The sequence below is a fragment of the Prionailurus viverrinus genome, chromosome B2 (genome assembly GCF_022837055.1).
Source record: "Prionailurus viverrinus isolate Anna chromosome B2, UM_Priviv_1.0, whole genome shotgun sequence".
Lineage (NCBI taxonomy): Eukaryota > Metazoa > Chordata > Mammalia > Carnivora > Felidae > Prionailurus > Prionailurus viverrinus.
In genome coordinates, this window is record NC_062565.1 from 7,022,641 (window position 1) to 7,040,108 (window position 17,468).

The 17,468-nt window shown below is 44.7% G+C and overlaps 1 protein-coding gene across 5 annotated transcripts in view; it reads right to left on the reverse strand.

Annotated features, from left to right (window-relative positions):
• Window positions 1-263: 263 nt before the first annotated feature.
• Window positions 264-17,468, reverse strand: part of LOC125165885 (uncharacterized) — an 821,026-nt gene continuing 803,821 nt past the window's right edge. For all 5 annotated transcript variants that reach the window (XM_047859334.1, XM_047859337.1, XM_047859338.1 and 2 more), the window contains one exon: window positions 264-689. In XM_047859334.1, coding sequence (XP_047715290.1) covers window positions 493-689 — 197 coding nt within the window. In that variant the 3' untranslated portion in view covers window positions 264-492. The remainder of the gene's footprint in view (window positions 690-17,468) is intronic.

The following is a 17,468-nucleotide window of genomic DNA, read 5'->3' on the forward strand; positions in this document are numbered from 1 at the left end:
GTAGGTCCAGACTACACACACACACACAGACAGCAAAAGGTTAGGAATTAGCAAGTGAGGCCACAGATTTAGAATTGAATAAATTTTTCTGGACAGAGAGAGACACAAAACCTCATTACAATTTATTAATTCAATTGAGAGGAGGAAAGAGTTAGAAACTACAGATACCAGGAAACAAATTGTTTACATATGGTGATTAAATAAAGGAAAACTTACATGTAAACATGCAAAGTGATATTAAGTATTTTATTTAAATGTCAAAAGTGAAAGAAGGGTTTAGGACTGTTTTGCTCTAGAGCAAGACTTTATGCATCTTTTAAGTCATTTACCGTACAACCCAATTTCCCAAATGCTATCGACTATCTCCTTTTTCATATCATTCAACAAGGTTCTACGGCAAGGCTGAAGAAATCCAGGGACAGTCCCAGCCCTCTGAAAGAGGACATTCTGATAGATGAGAAAAGCAGACATGTCTGAACGAAGAGAACAAGGTCATTTGCGATGGTGTCTCAAAGCAAGCCACGAAAACATCAGGCCTCGAAAGCATCCACTCGGGGCTCCCCAAAGAAGTACACACCTTCCTGGTGTTTTGCGTAGCTTCCAACACAAGACACATTTCTCCTGGTTGCTCCTTTTAGTTTCTGCCTGGTGGTGCGGTCCTTCATTCTTCCACGCTGGCTTGGACGTCCCTGTGAAATACTCCAGAGAGGAATGATGCAGAATGAAGAAAGTAGATCACAGAGGCTCGTCTGCCCACTCATCACATACGTCAGCTCTAGCAACACACAGAACCTTCAAGACGAGCTGCTCTCCGCCTCTGTTAGCCCACCTTGCAAGTAAATGACACCTGCCAAAGACTGAGGAAACTGCCTCTTCCTCACTTGGTCCTAAGGAACATTCTTAGATGTGAAACATAAAGACGGCGTAGGACAGAAATGTACTGATTAATTTCAATAAGCCTTTCAGAAGTCACAGTCTATGCTGAGCAAAGTGATTTTCAGCTGACTTTATCTTATTAGTGAGGACTCTGGGGAAATTTGGTGGGGTAAATCCTTTTCTGCATTACCGTGCAGAGGAAACAGTTTTCATCTTTAAAGCCCTACAAGCGCACATATTTTTTTTTTTCCCAGAGCCTAAACCTGGCCTCAGAGAAAGTTCTACTTGGAGAAATCTCATTAATTCCAGTGGTCTGATTTGTCCACAATTTTATGATTCATTTATTTCTGCCAGTTTCTTCCTTAATGTTAGAAAGAAAGAGAGAGAGAAACGGAGAGAGAGGGAAAGCAAGAAAGAAAGAGGAAAGAGAGAGAGAGAGAGAGAGAGAGAGAGAGAGAGACAGGGAGAAAAAAGGAAAAAAAAAGCCCTACCTTCTCCTTTCCCCCAAAATCAACATTTTCAGGACAAAAATAAATTCCATTCTCATGTGATTAATTATGGATCAAACCATGATGTCTTATTTTCTTTTTCATGAAACAGGAAGATAGGAAAGCTTAGGAAGTTGTCTTGCTTTGTAAATTAATTGTATCCTTTTGGAGGAGTTTTTGGTTACTAAAAGGCCCCCTTTCTAAGTAATGTGGAAGTGGAACTTTTGGAATATTTTTCGTCCTTTTACTGGGGTGAAAGAAAAGTAGGGGCGAAGGGCATAGAGCAGGCATTCTCTCTGCACCCAATTTTATACTTTTTCCTCCCTCTCTGATAATAACCCAAATTCATCTAACTGCCAGGCGTTTGTGGTTAATGAAAGGATATAACTGGAGAGTCTGAGTACCGTTGATCCTTGAACAACACAGAGGTTGGGGCACTAACCCACGCAGTCAAAAAAACCACATATCAGTTTTGACTCTCCCATAACTGAATAGCTTACTGTTGGCCAGAAGCCTTGCTGATAACATAAAGTTGATTAATACATACTTTGTATATGTATTATAGAGTGCATTCTTACAATAAAGTAAGCTTGAGAAAAAGAAAAATTATTAAGCAAATCATAAGAGAAAATACATGTACAGTACTGTATTCGTAAAAAAAAAAAAAAATTCACAAATCCCTGAAGCTCAACCCCCTGTTGGACTCTTACAATGCCCTCAGGTACTTTATTATATTCCTTATTAAATTCAAAAGAGCAACTTTCTTCCAAATGTCTATAATCTTTACTATCTCTTTTCCTTCATTATTATCTCAATTATCACTGTATGTTAGAAAGATTCTTAATGATGCCTAATTACATGATGGATGCATTAAACAACATCATGCTTATATTCAAATAACTTAGTTGGTATTACATTCCCCCTAAGGCCACTGCCACCAGGCTTTGTTTCAGATTTTCTAAATTATTGCAGTGATATAATTATCTCTTACGCTTTTTCTGTTTGTAATTCTCCACCTACCTAGAGTTCAGAAAGGAAAAAGAGACACTAGGTAATATATTGCTTGATTTCGTGTCATATAATTTTTTTAAGTTTTATTTTAAGTAGGCTCCATACCCAACAAGGGGCTCAAACTCACGACCTTGAGATCAAGAGACGCACACTCTATCGACTGAGTCAGCCAGGCGTCCTTCTTGCTGTTTAATATTGACATGCACATAGAGGGTATTACAATCATTGATTACGATGATCATTATGGACTTTCTTTTATGCATATAAAGAAATAACTCAAAAAAATAAATAAATAACTCAAGATTCTCATTGCCATCTCTGATATCGTATGAGCATTGCCGTTGTGACTGTAGGACAAAATTTACACTGTGGTGCTGGCTTCGATTGGCTGCCCCAGTCAGGCTCAGCCTCTTTGTGTCTAAGTAACTTGTAAATGCAATTGCCTTGCCTTGTGTGCAACAAAGCCAGACCCAGGGGGATTTCTAGACCAAAGACCATGCCTTGGGGCTTCAAAGCACTTTCCTCCTACCCTCCCCCCACCAAAATCCTTTCCAATAGGAGCCCCAGTGCCTTTCACTACACAAAGCAATCCCTAGCACAGACTAATTGTCACCTGCTCTCTCTGGCTGCAAACAGAAGGTTTGAGAGAGGCCCAGTGGACTCTAGAAAGACCCCTCTTGAGTCTACATGGATGCAAAAAGCGTTCTGAGGTTTCTCAAATACACTTAGGTGTCATTTTAGCCGTGTTCCAAGTGCCAAACTAAGATACAGAAAAAGACAGACAAAGTCTTGCCTTGATGGCTATGTATAATCCAGTAAGGGCGAATGCATTTACCAAGTAATCTCAGCACCGACGAATTCTTGTGGTAGAGTTGGGGGGAGCCCTGCCTGGTTCTATGAGAACAAACACCTGATGAATGGGAAGGTACCTGGGGGGTTCTTCCTGCAGATAACAGACTCAAGTCTGGAAGGACATGGAAATCCAGTGGAGAAGCACTCCGGGCGGAGGGAACAGCACCGCCTGAAGACATCAAGTACGAGAGATACTAGTGCCTGTGACATAATTCTGTATCACCAGTCCTTAGGGGAGGAACAGTCCAAACAGGGAAAGGTTTTGCATGGTCGGCAAACATTTTATGCTTATTCTTTATTCAACAGAAAGCCATGGATAAATGTTGACAGAGGAATGAGATGATCAGGAAGAATCATTTATGTTTGGTGTTGGGTAGATTAATTCAACAACCAAGTTTTAGAAGCCTACTGTGTGTCAGGCCCTCTAGAGGAAGTTATAAATATTTACATGAGCTAGATCTGTTCAGGCCTTTCCGTCGCTTCTAGTCCAGTCACTGTAGGCAAAAGCATGAAGGAAACGAGGAGTCAGAAATGGACGCAGAGTTTCTGACTCGGGCAGCTGGGTGAGCACAGTGGTGCCATTTGCAGAAATAGGGCATGGAGGGAAGAAGGTAATATAATGAGTTTGGGACATCTTTTCTTTAAAGGGCCTACCAAGGAGCTAAGGGGAAATGTACAACAGGTACAACTCACACCGGAAATACCAGTTTGGAGTCATCGGCATCTAGGTGTTTGTGTAATCAGGAGTTTGGCCAACTCCAGCCAGGAGACCACATCCAGACCAAAGCCTCTTTGTGTACGGCCCTCAGTCACTACTCCGTGCACCAACGCTGCAAGCCACAGTCCCAATTTCTCCCACCTGCAGCGCCTGCCCTGGGAACAGGGGCCACCCACCCACCCATCCCCATCCCCGGGGCACCACACACTCCTGCCTGCCCACCAGGCCTGACCCACCGGAGCCAGAGAACATCTCCAGCTGAAGGCAGGAGTGCCTCAATGTAAACAGCGAACAGGACCACAGAGGGGCAAGCACTTCCTCTTTTATCCTCTACGTCCCTACCTAATATATGCGATTTTGATCATAGTGCACATCGAAACCTAAATCATTCACTATCTGGCCCTTCAAAAGAAAAAAAAAAGTTTGCCAACTCCAGGTTTGAACTGAATTAGGAGGGGGGCCTGGGTGGCTCAGTCAGTTGAGCATCCGACTTCGGCTCAGGTCATGATCTTTCAGTCTGTGAGTTCGAGCCCCGCGTCAGGCTCTGTGCTGACAGCTCGGAGCCTGGAGCCTGCTTTGGATTCTGTGTCTCCCTCTCCCTCTCTTCCCTGCCCTGGCTCACACACTGTCTCTCTCTCTCTCTCAAGAGTAGAGATTAAAAAATAAATAAAAATAAACTGAATTAGGATATTGAAGATAACTAATCTTTGTATGTGATGCCACTAAAATTGAACTCCGATTAACAGACATAATCTCAGCCTATGCAGAGGTTGTAAACCGGAAATAATGACAACTGAACATGACATTCCACACAAGGCCTTCACTCCACCCTCCTCTCCTTTCTAATCTGGAGAAAGAAAAATAAAAATTAATCAGGATAACCGAATCCCTCCTTGAGGATAACTGTAAGATAACTTGTCCTCGATGCTTCATACTTTGGGTTGAACGTCTCTCGGAGATTTATTAGTGCACATTGCTTTCCATTCAAGTGAGTTTTTAAATCATATTGATGAAGTTTTAGGGTGATATTGGGCTGGTCCAGGGCCGAGGGCCAAGGAAAGAATTCTTGAAGACGTCTTTGGTGAAAAAAGTGGATTTTATTAAAGCAGGGGGACAGGACCCGTGGGCAGGAAGAGCTGTATGGGGTTGTGACGGGTAACTCATTATATACCCTCAGATTGGGAGGGGGTGAGGGATAGACTGAGTCTCTAAGGTATTTTGGAAGCAAGGTTTCCAGGACCTTGAGGGGCTAGCTGTTACTAGGGAAATGCCACTCACTACTGTTTAACAAAATCTCAGTCATGAGACCTTTCAGATGCATACTGGGGGGCCATAAGCTTCGAGTATGATTGCCAGCGTCTATCTTACTGCAGTTGAGATAAAGGAAGTACGCTTACAGGATCCTCGAGGTTCAATGCTAAGCTAAAGTTCTCTTTTGCATCCAGGAAAGTGTCATCACTGAGGCAGCTGAGCTCCTAGAGGGAGGTCACTGCCTGTTTCAAGGACTTGTCAATGGGCTAAAGGCAGTAAGGAAATTTAATTTTTCATCTGCCTTAGTTTCCCCCATCACCATGGCCAGCACTTACACCCCTTTCCTTTGTTCTTGGGCAGCCAGGCGTCTCCGGGGACTGTCACATATACTCCACCTGGGGGAGGGGACGGGGTGCCAGCCTGTATTCTGTCCTCAGCTTGCCCCACGCTCCCTCATCACCATGAGTATAGCAATCCACTTGTAAAAGCAAGAAATTGAGATGCCGTGTCTTTGGCCACAAAACAACCTGCAAAGTTAAAAACTAACCGGTTGTGTCTCCGGTTATTTTGGTTTCCACAATTCCAGACGGCCAATATAGCCGGTACACTTTGTCGGACATCAGAAGAGCTAAGTCATGCAGACCAAGAAGTGAAAGAGTGTGAGAAGCGTGTGGGAGGTAATTAAATGCTATTAGAGGCAAACGGAACCTAATTTGACCGAATAGCCAAGTGCGGCACGGTCTTTTGAAAACATTTCCAAATACAGGAATCAAATTTGATCCTGTAAGTCCTCCTTTAGGATGCATGTTTATTCAAAGAACAGATGGGGAGGAAAATCAGAAAAAGACTTTGGTCAACCCACATAAAACAGCATATTTGAGTGTGGGCATGAAGGGAAAGGAGTTTTGGAAGGATTTTCATTTGTTTGATGTGTGAGATAGACTTGGGAAGTGGAAAGGCACCGGCTTTATTTAATCTCTTCGAAGGAGGAGATTCAGAAGGCTATAAAAAAAAAGTTCCCTTAGCAAACACATACCTCTATGCTCTCACATCTTTGGTATTTTCCGGTATAAAAAAGTGGGGGGTTTCCAGGACAAGCATTACTGGGTACTCTGGACAGGAAAAAATTTTACGAATGAACATAAACCTACCATCCACAAACTGAGCTTTTTTAGGGTTTGGAACTTTTCAATCGATCTTCTTTGGATGAGGTCATGCCCCTGCGGGTCTTGTACATACTTCCAATTGGTAAGGACCAAAATGGACATCAGCAGAGGGAACACCAACTGAAAACAGGCTTCTTGCTGACAGGGCTGATGACCTCCCTACCTGATCCCAAAGGTCTCCCCCCCCCCACCCCGTATCACAAGAAAACTGTTTCTTGGGAGATGCCCACATTGTCACTGCATGTCAGAAAAACCTGGCTATAAACAAGTACTTAAATCTGAGTGTAAGCTTTGATGGCTGCTTAAAGCAAATTGAGCTTTTGAACCCGAGGAGGTGTACTCCTTTGAAACATTGGCATCAATCTGGAGCCCAACACAAATAAGAAACAACAGGGGGGAAGACTCTGGACGAGGAATCATAATGGAAAAGGAATTGCCCACTGGTTGGTAACATTTCCATATGGACACAGCAGCAAAACAATAAAAGATCAAAGAGTAACCCAAAGAAGAAGGGATGTTCAGCCTCATAATTGTGCATGTGTGTGAACACACGGCCTTCTGTAAGGATAATGGCAGAAACATGTTTTTGCAAGTGAGGTTCGGTGTATAGCCGAATAATGGGAGTGCCTGGCTGAACCTCAAAATGCAAAAATCGACTCCTCATTTGTAAAAGATGCTCCTGACTAATGGTATCTCAAATTTGGAGTAACATGTAACAGATGCTTTAAAAAAAAAATTAACGTTTATTCATTTTTGAGAGACAGAGCATGAGTGGGGGGGGGGGGGAGGGGGGCGGACACAGAATCCAAAGCAGGTTCCAGGCTCCGAGCTGTCAGCACAGAGCCCGAACTCACCAACCAAGAGATCATGACCTGAGCTGAAGTTGGATGCTTAACTGACTGAGCCACCCAGGCTCCCCAGATGCCTTTTTTTTTTAACATTGTGAAGTATAATAACTTTCATTCTAAAGCACAGAAAAGTGAATCAAGAAAACAGATCTGTTTTTTCAAGTGAGGCTGTTCATAATGACCCCGAAAAGTATAACCAACGTCCATGTTCACAAGATTGACCTTTGCAGAGTTTCCTAGGGCTCTAGATAAAAGTTTAAGGCTGAACACGGAGAGCAAACAAGAACATTCAGTGCTTCAGTTTCAAAGTCTTACATCTAAGTTTCACAAGGTTCTCAGGAGGGAATGTATGGTCAAGCCCCATCAACCAATGGCATTTTGTGGCCAAAGCCCAGGGCAAAAGAATTTCACCCACCCTTACACTAAGAGCTGAGGTGCAAACAAACTTACCATATCCTTTTAAGTATTAGCGACAAATAACAAAATCTGTTATTTTTTTTACTACTGTTCCTTCACAAGGAACAGTTTCCTTCTTTGTAAGAGAAGAGCTCTCCCTAGACATCTCTAATTTGGGAAATCACTCCATTTCCTGTTCAAGGAGGTTAGTGAGCCCCCTTTCATAAAAACAGCCTGCCTCACTCTACCTGGACCACATTCTCCCAGAACTGAAAACTTTTAAACAAATTTAATATCTGGCAATAATGATATGCTGTTAGCCACGATTAACACATAAGAACAAAGCAGGAAGAGATGAAATTAGAAAATGCAAAAGAAGCATGGCACATCTCAAAATAGATCATTGTAGGGGCGCCTGAGTGGCTCAGTCGGTTGAGTTGAGCCTCTGACTTGAGCTCAGGTCATGATCTCACGGTTCACAGGTCCGAGCCCCACGTCACGCTCTGTGCTGACAGCTCAGAGCCTGGAGCCTGCTTCGGATTCTGTGTCTCCCTCGCCCTCTGCCCCTCCCTGGCTTGTGCTCAATCTCTCTCTCAGAAGTAAACATGAAAAAAAAAATGACTAAGACACAACCAAGAAACCAAGGCACATCTAATCACATTAGATTTGTTGTTCACAATCACCTGGGGTTTTAGAGCCTCAAAGGGCTTTGCAACCTTCCGTCAACCCATCTCCCCAGTGCAGCTTCCATTGTTGGATGAGCACACTGAGGCATAAAGGTAACGATTTGCCCTCCTGCGGTCAAGTCAGAGGTCCAGTCCAGAAAAGTCAAGTAAGTTCAAAGCAGAACCAATGTTTGGGCCCTGGGCTTGGGATCTGCCCTTCATTCTACAGTGGGGCTCACTGGATTGGACGTTTTTTTTTAACACGAGAGTGTGTAACAACGTATCACCAGCTCTAGGTATTTTTCATTAATCGCCTTTTCATTAAACTTTCCCTTTTGCTCCAACTACAAGCCAAACAGAAGTAAAAGCTCTCCACCTTGCTATATTCCTGATCTCCCTGTTCTACTGCCCACATGCCTTCATTTAGGGACTCAGTGTTTGCTGTTAGAATAATCTTTCCTTACGGTTGGCAGAATGAATTTGGTTAAGAGTGGTTGTGTCTGGAGTGGGGGTGGGGGGACGGGGTGGTTAAGAACAGTATCAAATCCAAGAACTTCAGTGTAAGCAATTTTATAAACCTTAAAAATGTCAGTTAAATCACCGATTCGATAGGAAGTTTTAAGAAAGTGAGAGGGTAATTGTGGGCTTTTCCACATGCTTTTTTTCCTGGCTCACCTTCCAGCTGCTATGCAGGGTAATCAAGGTGGGTGTGCATTTTCCGCCAAGCCTTGGGGCGCTGTATCCCAGCTGCCAATATTCTCCTAGGGTCAGTGAGCAGGCATACAGCTCATTCCATTTGTAACCGGGAGAAAGAGAGCTCCCCAGGGAAAATGTGCACTCTCCATATGTTCAGCCCTGTGCAATGGTCTAGGTGAATCACAGTCGGGGAGAGAGAGGGAAAAAGGATGTGTCCTGACACTTTATTTCCTCCGAGATATCGGAACGTCATTTCCAGGGCTGGTGCAATGCCTTCAACGGCCCGCTAATCTGATCCAGCCAGGGAGATGGGATGCTTTTAAGAGCCTTCCATTAAGTGCATCTGAATTCTATTGCTAAGGCTTCCACCAAACTATCAAAAAAAAAAAATTGCTTTGATGTGTAGCTCTTCCAAGGGCTGTACGAAATTCAGAACCTCCTCCCCCAGTGCCTGCCCCTCCCCTCCTCCCCTGCTCCATCCACGGTCCTCCCAGCGCGGAGCTGGGCCACGCCGTATGCCTTCCTGCCCATCTGAACGGCAGTTGCTGAAAAAGCGAAGCCAAAAGAAACAGCCAATAAAAACAGAAACAGCTGTAACAATTTTGCACAGCGTGATCTTGATTTCCTTGAGTTTTGTATCTTTGCCTCTTTTTGCTTGCTCGGTCTCTCTCTCCCCAGCTCCATTGTTCATATATTACGCCTTCAGCGCTGGGGCCCGAAATGGAGCAAGAGATCCATCCTTTCCCCGTCTGCCAGCCGCTGTAATTCAGAAACGAGGCAGAAGTCCATTTTGAATACGCAGCTCCCAAAAGAAGCCGGGCCAACGGGAGGCTGAAACTGGCAGGGTGAGTTGAAAATCGCCACCAAAGACAGGTGTAAAGTTTTTCTGTTTTTGCTTTTTTCAAAACCAGAACAGACCCAGCTCTCAAACGTGCCTCTCCCTCCTCAGGCCGGTCAGCGGGTGTCCCCCGCGGTCCGTGGAGCCCACGGAAACCACCCTTTGCATTTCAGCCCTGTGTGTGTGTTCTCGCCTCTCCAAGTGAAACCTGTCCGCAAGGCTTTACTGCGCTGGTATTTACAGTGGCCTCCTCCTACACCCATCTCCCCAAACTCCACCATGGAAAGGTAGCTTGTAGATTGCACAAAGCTACCGGAGGAATGATAGGAGTGGTTTCAGAAAGGGGGGGGGGGGGGAAGAACAACTCCCAGAAAAGGAGGGACAGACAGCAGGCTGTGATCAGTGCCTTCTTTCCTGGCTGTGCAGGCTGGCGAGCCCTGAGAATGTTTGTCGTCCCCCCAGAATGCGCTCAGAATCAGACACGCTCCGTTTGTCCCTACCTTCAGCAGGTACTGTGTCCCAAACCCACGTTCCGGCCAAAAGGCTCGTAGCAGGTGGCACTGACCTCTAATGGTTATAAAAGCCTCTTTTAGGGGCACCTGGGTGGCTCCGTCGGTTAACCGTCTGACGCTTGGTTTCGGCTCAGGTCAGGATCTTGCGGTCTGTGAGTTCGAGCCCCACATCGGGCTCTGCGTTGACAGTGAGGACCCTGCTTGGGATTCTCTTTCTCTCTCCTTCTCTCTCTCCCTTCCCCTGCTCACTCTCTCTCGACACAAATAAACTTAAAAAACAAGCCTCTTACTTTAGTTGTTTTTTTTAATGTGTTGGGTGGTAGAGGTTGTTTTGTTTCCCTCCAGCTGCTGTCTTTCTTTACCCATGTTCTGGAAGCAGCCCCAGACTGAAGCAGAGTGGGACCCGGGTGAAGCACAATGGAGAACGGGCTGAAATAAGAGCCCTTTCATGGTGGCACAGCCCTGTTTTTCAGATGGTGTGAAGCAGATCTGTAGTTTATTATTAATAATAGCACATGCGTGACACCACATCTTCAAAGGGCTGCACAAACATTAATTCTTTTGTGATGTGGAAAAAAGCAGCAGCAGCATCTTTTTAAAGTGAATCTCCCAGTCTTCTGGACCGGGGTGAAAAAACAGAGTTCCAGCTCGAGATGAATGAATCAAACCCTGGAGGTCTGAGATCTGCGTCCAATTGAGAAGCGCTTTGAAAAAAAAAAAAAATCAGGAGTTTTATCTGAACTCTAGCATGTTCCAAATCCTACCCTCTTTCACACTCACATGGAAGTCTTTCGAAGACAAGCTGTGGGATCTTTGTTCCAGGAATAAAACAAACAGCATAAAAGAGAGCAGAACAGAGCAGAATGAATGAATTTTCTACAATGCCGAAATGTGATCTGAGGTCTCTAGAAAAAAAAAAAGAATTCTTCTCACCAGTTTGGCAAAGCTTGTCCTTCAATTTCATTTGATATGTGCTTTCTTTGTCAAAGTCACAATCTTCTGTTAAAAGCCACAATTAATATCCCATTTGGCAGAAACAGAGAGAATCCAGAGGCCTAGAGGCCTCATTTGCCACTGGAGTTCCCCAAAAGCTTTTCCCTTGAATATTCAAAAGTCTAGCACTTGGTGGTTACAAAGGAATAAACATAGGGGTGCCCGGGGGGCTCAGTTGGTTAAGCGTCCAACCTCTGCTCAGGTCATGATGTCTCCGTTCGGTTCACGAGCTCAAGCCCCGCATCAGGCTCCGTGCTGACAGCTCAGAGCCTGGAGCCTGCTTTGGATTCTCTGTCTCCTTCTCTCTCTGCCCTTCCCCTGCTCCTGCGTGCTCTCTCTCTCAAAAATGAAAACATTAAAAATTTTTTTAAAAAGGATAAACGTAATATATGCACGCCTGTGACAAGGCACAATTACAAATTGAAAAGTAAAAAACCACTGCCTCACGTAGGTATTAGAACATCACCAATCAGCTGGCAGCTGCATTTCCTCTCCTTTCCACCCCTTGCCGTCCTGACAGGGGTCATCACTTCTGCCAGGCTGATTGCATCCACGGCCCTCATTAATGTCCTCCTATGGCCTCTATCCTAGAATGTCATCCCTTCCCGCTCTAAGGCTACGCTTGGCAATGTGCCTGGCATTTGCCAATAGGATATAAGCAAAGGAAACAGAAGTAGAGCTTTGGAAAGTGCACACACATTCCTGTTGGCCCTTTGCAGGATCGCTCTCACTGATTCCTTCCCTCTGGGCCCCGTCATGAGAACAGGACCAGACTAGCCAGCTGGATGGCGACAGACACATAAAGCAGAGCTATGTCGCCCTAGGTCATGGCCATCCTAGATCAGCCGACAGCAGAGCCAAGAACATGTGTCAGCCAAGATTACCAGAACCACCCAGCAAACCTGTAGCCCCCATGGAAATACGAGGAAGCCCAGGTCAGGTCAACCGAGCAGTGGCAAGGTCAGATGAACACAGCCGACAGTGAGCTATATACATATTACATGATTCTTTATTTATTAAAAAAAAATGTTTTTTAATTTATTTTTGAGAGAGAGAGAGTGAGCGAACGAGTGGCAAAGGGGCAGAGAGACGGGGAGACACAGAACCCGAAGCAGGCTCCAGGCTCTGAGCTGTCAGCATAGAGCCCAACGCGGGGCTCCAACTCACAACCCGTGAGATCATGACGTAAGCCCAAGTCAGAAGCTTAACCAACTGAGCCACCCAGGTGCCCCACGTGTTTCTTTCTTTCAGTCACCGAGTTTCATGGTGGTTGTGTGCAGTATTTTTTTTTTTGTCATTATTTATACAATTCCCTTCCTCCTTTTGAAAAAGTCACTGATGCATACAATGTTAAAAAGTGTATTGCTTGGTCCCGTCATTTTATCTTATTCAGTCTTTTATAATTTTGCCACGTTTTCCTTTGTGACTTGTGTTTTTCACCTATCATTATACTTCTTACTTCCATTCACATCATGTCATGTATAGTGATTTCTTCCCATAGTGTTAATTAATCTTTGTGAATTTCAATTGCTTTCTCCATTCTTCTATGCATGGACATTGGGTTTCCTATTGAAAGACATTGGGATTGCCATCAGTTTGGGTTATTACAAACAAACCCACTCAAAAATGTCTCCTAAGAGGGGCACCTGGGGGGCTTGGTTGGCTAAGTGTCTGACTTCGGCTCAGGTCATGACCTCATGGTCTGTGAGTTCGAGCCCAGCGTCGTGTTCTGTGCTGACAGCTCAGAGCCTGGAGCCTGCTTCAGATTCTGTGTCTCCCTCTCTCTCTGCCTCTCCCCTGCTCACACTCTGTTTCTCTCTCTCAAAAATAAATAAACATTAAAAAAAAATGTCTCGTAAGAGCACATTTCCAACTTTCTCCAGAGCTAATATACCTGGGACTACAATAGCAGGACTGTGGGATAGGAGAATGTTCAAATTTTGACACAAACACCAAATTGTCTTCCAAGTTGGTAGTAGGAACTTACAAGTTCTTACCCCATCCCCCATCTGCAGGAAACCATTAAAAGCAGCAGGAGCATGTAGGGCCCCTTTGGGGAGGCTTCAATGACCCGGTCCCGGAGGCGGCACATAACCCCTCTGGTCACACGTCACTGCTCACACACAAACACAGGGCTATTCCAGCGCAAGGGTCCCTGGGAAATGTAGTCCAGGAAGAGGAGGCAATGATCTGACCACCTCCTCAGTCCATGACATAGCTTCAAATCCTTTGAATACTAAAGTATCTTTTATTAGATAAGGACCCCACACATTCATGGAAAGTTTCTTACTTTTGCATGCTCACCAACTCTTTAGGGAAATTAGATCAATTATCATTATCCTCATTTTATAAGCAAGGAAAGTAGGGCTCCAAGTGGTTAAATGACTTGCCCAAGGTCACAAAGTTAGTAATTTGCTAGAGACAAAGTGTGATAGTAAGTCTTTTTCCCCAAAGTCTTGTCCTATTTCTAGTATAATTAACCTTTCTTTCCCCAAATATTCATTCATCCAACTGAAATTAAGTTTTGGAGGAATACTGCATGACTATTGCTCTGTGCTTCACTCCAAAAATTAAAAAAAAAAGGAACATCACAAGGATCCGGTCACCGGAAGCCTACAGCGTTGAGTTTTCGAGGCGTTCTGGGCTGCTCCCTACCTGTGGGCTCCATTTCCTCACTTTTTACTCACAGCTCAGTCCACTCACGCTACATTTACCAGTAATTTCCAGTTGGGTGAATACGGTGGATGGAGCTCAGTTCTCATCCTACCTGAACACTGTCAAATCATCCCAAATGATGACCCATCTCTCGTTGTAAACTTCTCTTCAATTCCCACGATCCCACACCATACCGAGCCTCTTCCTCCCTGTTTAACTCTTCTTATCCTCCTCTAACCGGTCTTTGCCTCTGGAGGATACCCTAACCCTGCCCACCAGAACCACATCTTTCTTTAAAGACCTAAACGAGGGGCACCTGGGTAGCTCAGTTGGTTGAGCATCTGACTCTTGATATCAGCTCAGGTCATGATCCCATAGTCATGGGACTGAGCCCCATGTTGGGCTCTGCGTTGAATGTGGAGCCTGCTTGAGGTTCTCTCTCCCCCCCACTCACTCTCCCTTGCTCACATGTGTGCGCGCTCTCTCGAAAATAAAAAAAAAAACCCAAACGAAAGCTCATCTTGGTGAATTTTTACCTAATTCCCGGGCAAACAGAAAGATCTCCTATGATCTGCAAAACTTTATTCTGAGATCTTTCACAGCACTGACCACATTCCACCTCGTATGAGTCGTCCAGTTATCTCAGGACTTTCCAGTTGAACTGAATTCCTTCGAGACTCAGTCCTGGTGTGTCTTGTCTTTGCCGTCTGCAGCCTCACTTTTGGCTGAAGACCTTCCTAAATGCTGCCTCCTCTACCTAGAAGATTCTTTTACCTGGTTAATTTCCATCATCTTTCTCAGTGAAAGTCATTTCTTCAAGGAGGCCTCCCCAGACCCTGACGTGAGCTCAGGTCCCCTTGTTATGTGTACGTGTGGCACCCTGTACTTTTCCCTCCTGGCACTTGTCACAGTTGGAGTGCAACATTCAACTGTGAAATTCATTTCATTTCTATTGATTCTATTAAAAGTCAAGTCCTGAGATCACAGCGTCCAAATGTGTACTCTTTATGGATATATGTTCTTTGCATATAGTAGCCCTTCATTAGATGTTTGTTGAGTGAAATTTTATCATGGCAGCGTGAAATCTCAATGAGGTTTTTTTTTAAGTTTATTTACTCACTTTGAGAGAGCGAGTGAGCAGGGGAGGGGGAGAGAGAGAGAGGGCATATCTCAAGCAGGCTCTGCACTGCCAGCACAGACCCCAATGCAGGGCTCGAACTCACGAGCAGCAAGATCATGACCTAAGCCGAAATCAAGAGCTGGATGCCCAACCAAATGAACCACCCAAGAGCCCCTCAATGGGTTTTTAGACGTTCTCTCTCATATGACTTACAGTTGACTAAACTCGTCATTTTTTTTCCTACCTAAACTCTAGAGCCTGATTATTTGGTGGATCTCATTACAGAACTATAAATACGTGTGCTTTTAAACATCATCTTACAAGACTAAACCCACTGGATTTGCGTCCCGCTATTCCACGGACACCATCCCTGCAGCTTCCATGTCCTCTGGCAATGTGATAATCAAGTCACTGTCAAAGTGCTAACCAGGACAAACTAGAGCCAGGGGTCTACAACCTGCCCCTTGAAACGATTTCTTAGTATCCAGTTACATTACTTTACCATAGACATTCAACTTGCCCGCTGCATTATCCTGATCAGGGCTGATAACTGAAGGAGAGTCTACAAATCAAATACCCTTACACTGCACATGGAAACCTAATCTTTTAGTGTTTTATTATTATTTTTTTATTAGAGAAAGAGTGTGCCAGCAGGGGAGAGGGGGAGAGGGAGAGAGAAAGAGGGAGATGGTGAGGGAGAAGGAAAGAGGGAGGGAGGGAGGGAAAGAGAAGGAGAGAGGGAGGGAGGGAGAGAGGGAGAGAGGATGAGAATCTCAAGCAGGTTCCATGCTCAACAGGGGGCTGCCCCGGGATCATGACCTGAGCTGAAAGCTCAGCTCATGGACACTCAACTGTCCATGTGTTGGACACTCAACTGACTGAGCCACCCAGGGTCCCCAAAATCAAATCTTTTAAGGCCCAAAAGAAATGGCAAATGCCACGATACATGCTTACCTCACTTCTCTAAACAAAAGTACTCTCTTCTCCCTCAACGTACCCTCTTCTTGTTCTTGCCATCTCTCTCTCTCTGACCACATTCTGGCTTCTAATATTGTCACTCATTAGGACGGCAGGAATTCTCACTACTTACATTCAGTTCCTTCAGGGCAACGAGGGTTTACATCTGCTACGGCGAGGTTACTGTTTAGTGAATATCTCCACCACGCCAGAAACTGGAATTTTAAAGGCACCACCTTCTTTCTTTTTCAGGTAAATATTACAACGGTAAGCGTTCCAGAGATGAGGAAACCGAATGTCAGAGAAGTTGGTTTTCTTTATATGCCTCATCCAGCCTGGGTCCTTCCTTGTTCATAGCATACATTACATTAGTGACTGTCAAGTTAAAGTACAAAATCGATGGCAATTTACATGGGAAGCCCACCCTCCCAGAGACTATGATATTAGTATCTTGGATTAGATGCCGACTGGACTACACCTGAACTGTTATTCCAGATGAAGGCTGCCTAATGCATTATTAATTTTCTCTTTCAAAGACAGTATGCTCTCTACACTGCTTCAGGCAAATGGAGACAGGACAGATGTGTTATTTGGAAAAAGACTGTTACAGGAAGCAAAAGTATGCAAATTATGCCCCTTCTGTACACTTCAAGACCCATTTTTAAGCCGGTAAACTTCTTCAAGGTGACATGCTGACGTTCGGAAATAATCTCTCTCATTAGAGCACGGTGACTACCACTCGGGCTTCTGTTAAGAAGAACAGAAGACGCTGGGCATGAAAACAGTATTTCACAAGTGTAGAGTGATTGTTTCTAACCAAGGATTTTTTTTTCTCTCAAACAAATCTAGACAAATACACAGGGAAATAGAGCAGATAATGAGGAGTAGAAGGGATTCAAATGGGACACTTGCACAACAAATCTGTATTTTTCTTTTTGAGAAAGCCACGAAAACCGAGCTTGGGGTCGTGTTTTACAGAGAGGTTTGCACAATCTTTGCAAAACTCCAGGATTTTCTAATCTAATTGCCTTTTATAGGTAGGGAGACATAGGCCTAGAGAAGAGGAATTTCCCAGATTGAAGGGCAGTCATGTTAGAGCTCAGACTGGAGCCCAGGGTCCGGCCCCAGAGTCAAATTGCTGCCTCTCCACCGCCCCATCCTGCTCTCGTAAATGGGCGCCCATGATATGAAATATCTGTGTGGGATTCCCCAGGCGTGACGGTCCTGACTTCTGGTGACAGCTTCTGTCTTCTCTGGCCTGTGCAGTGGTTCTCGCTTGCCTGGCAATCCTAGTTCACTTCTCCAGACAAAGTTCCTTCCGTGTAGTGGACATTAGTTTTCCGTCTGTGTGTCCCCTAGGGCTGGGTCAACACACCCTTCTAGCAAGCTTTAGAAAGGTACAGAAACTTTATGTACTTCAGTTTCC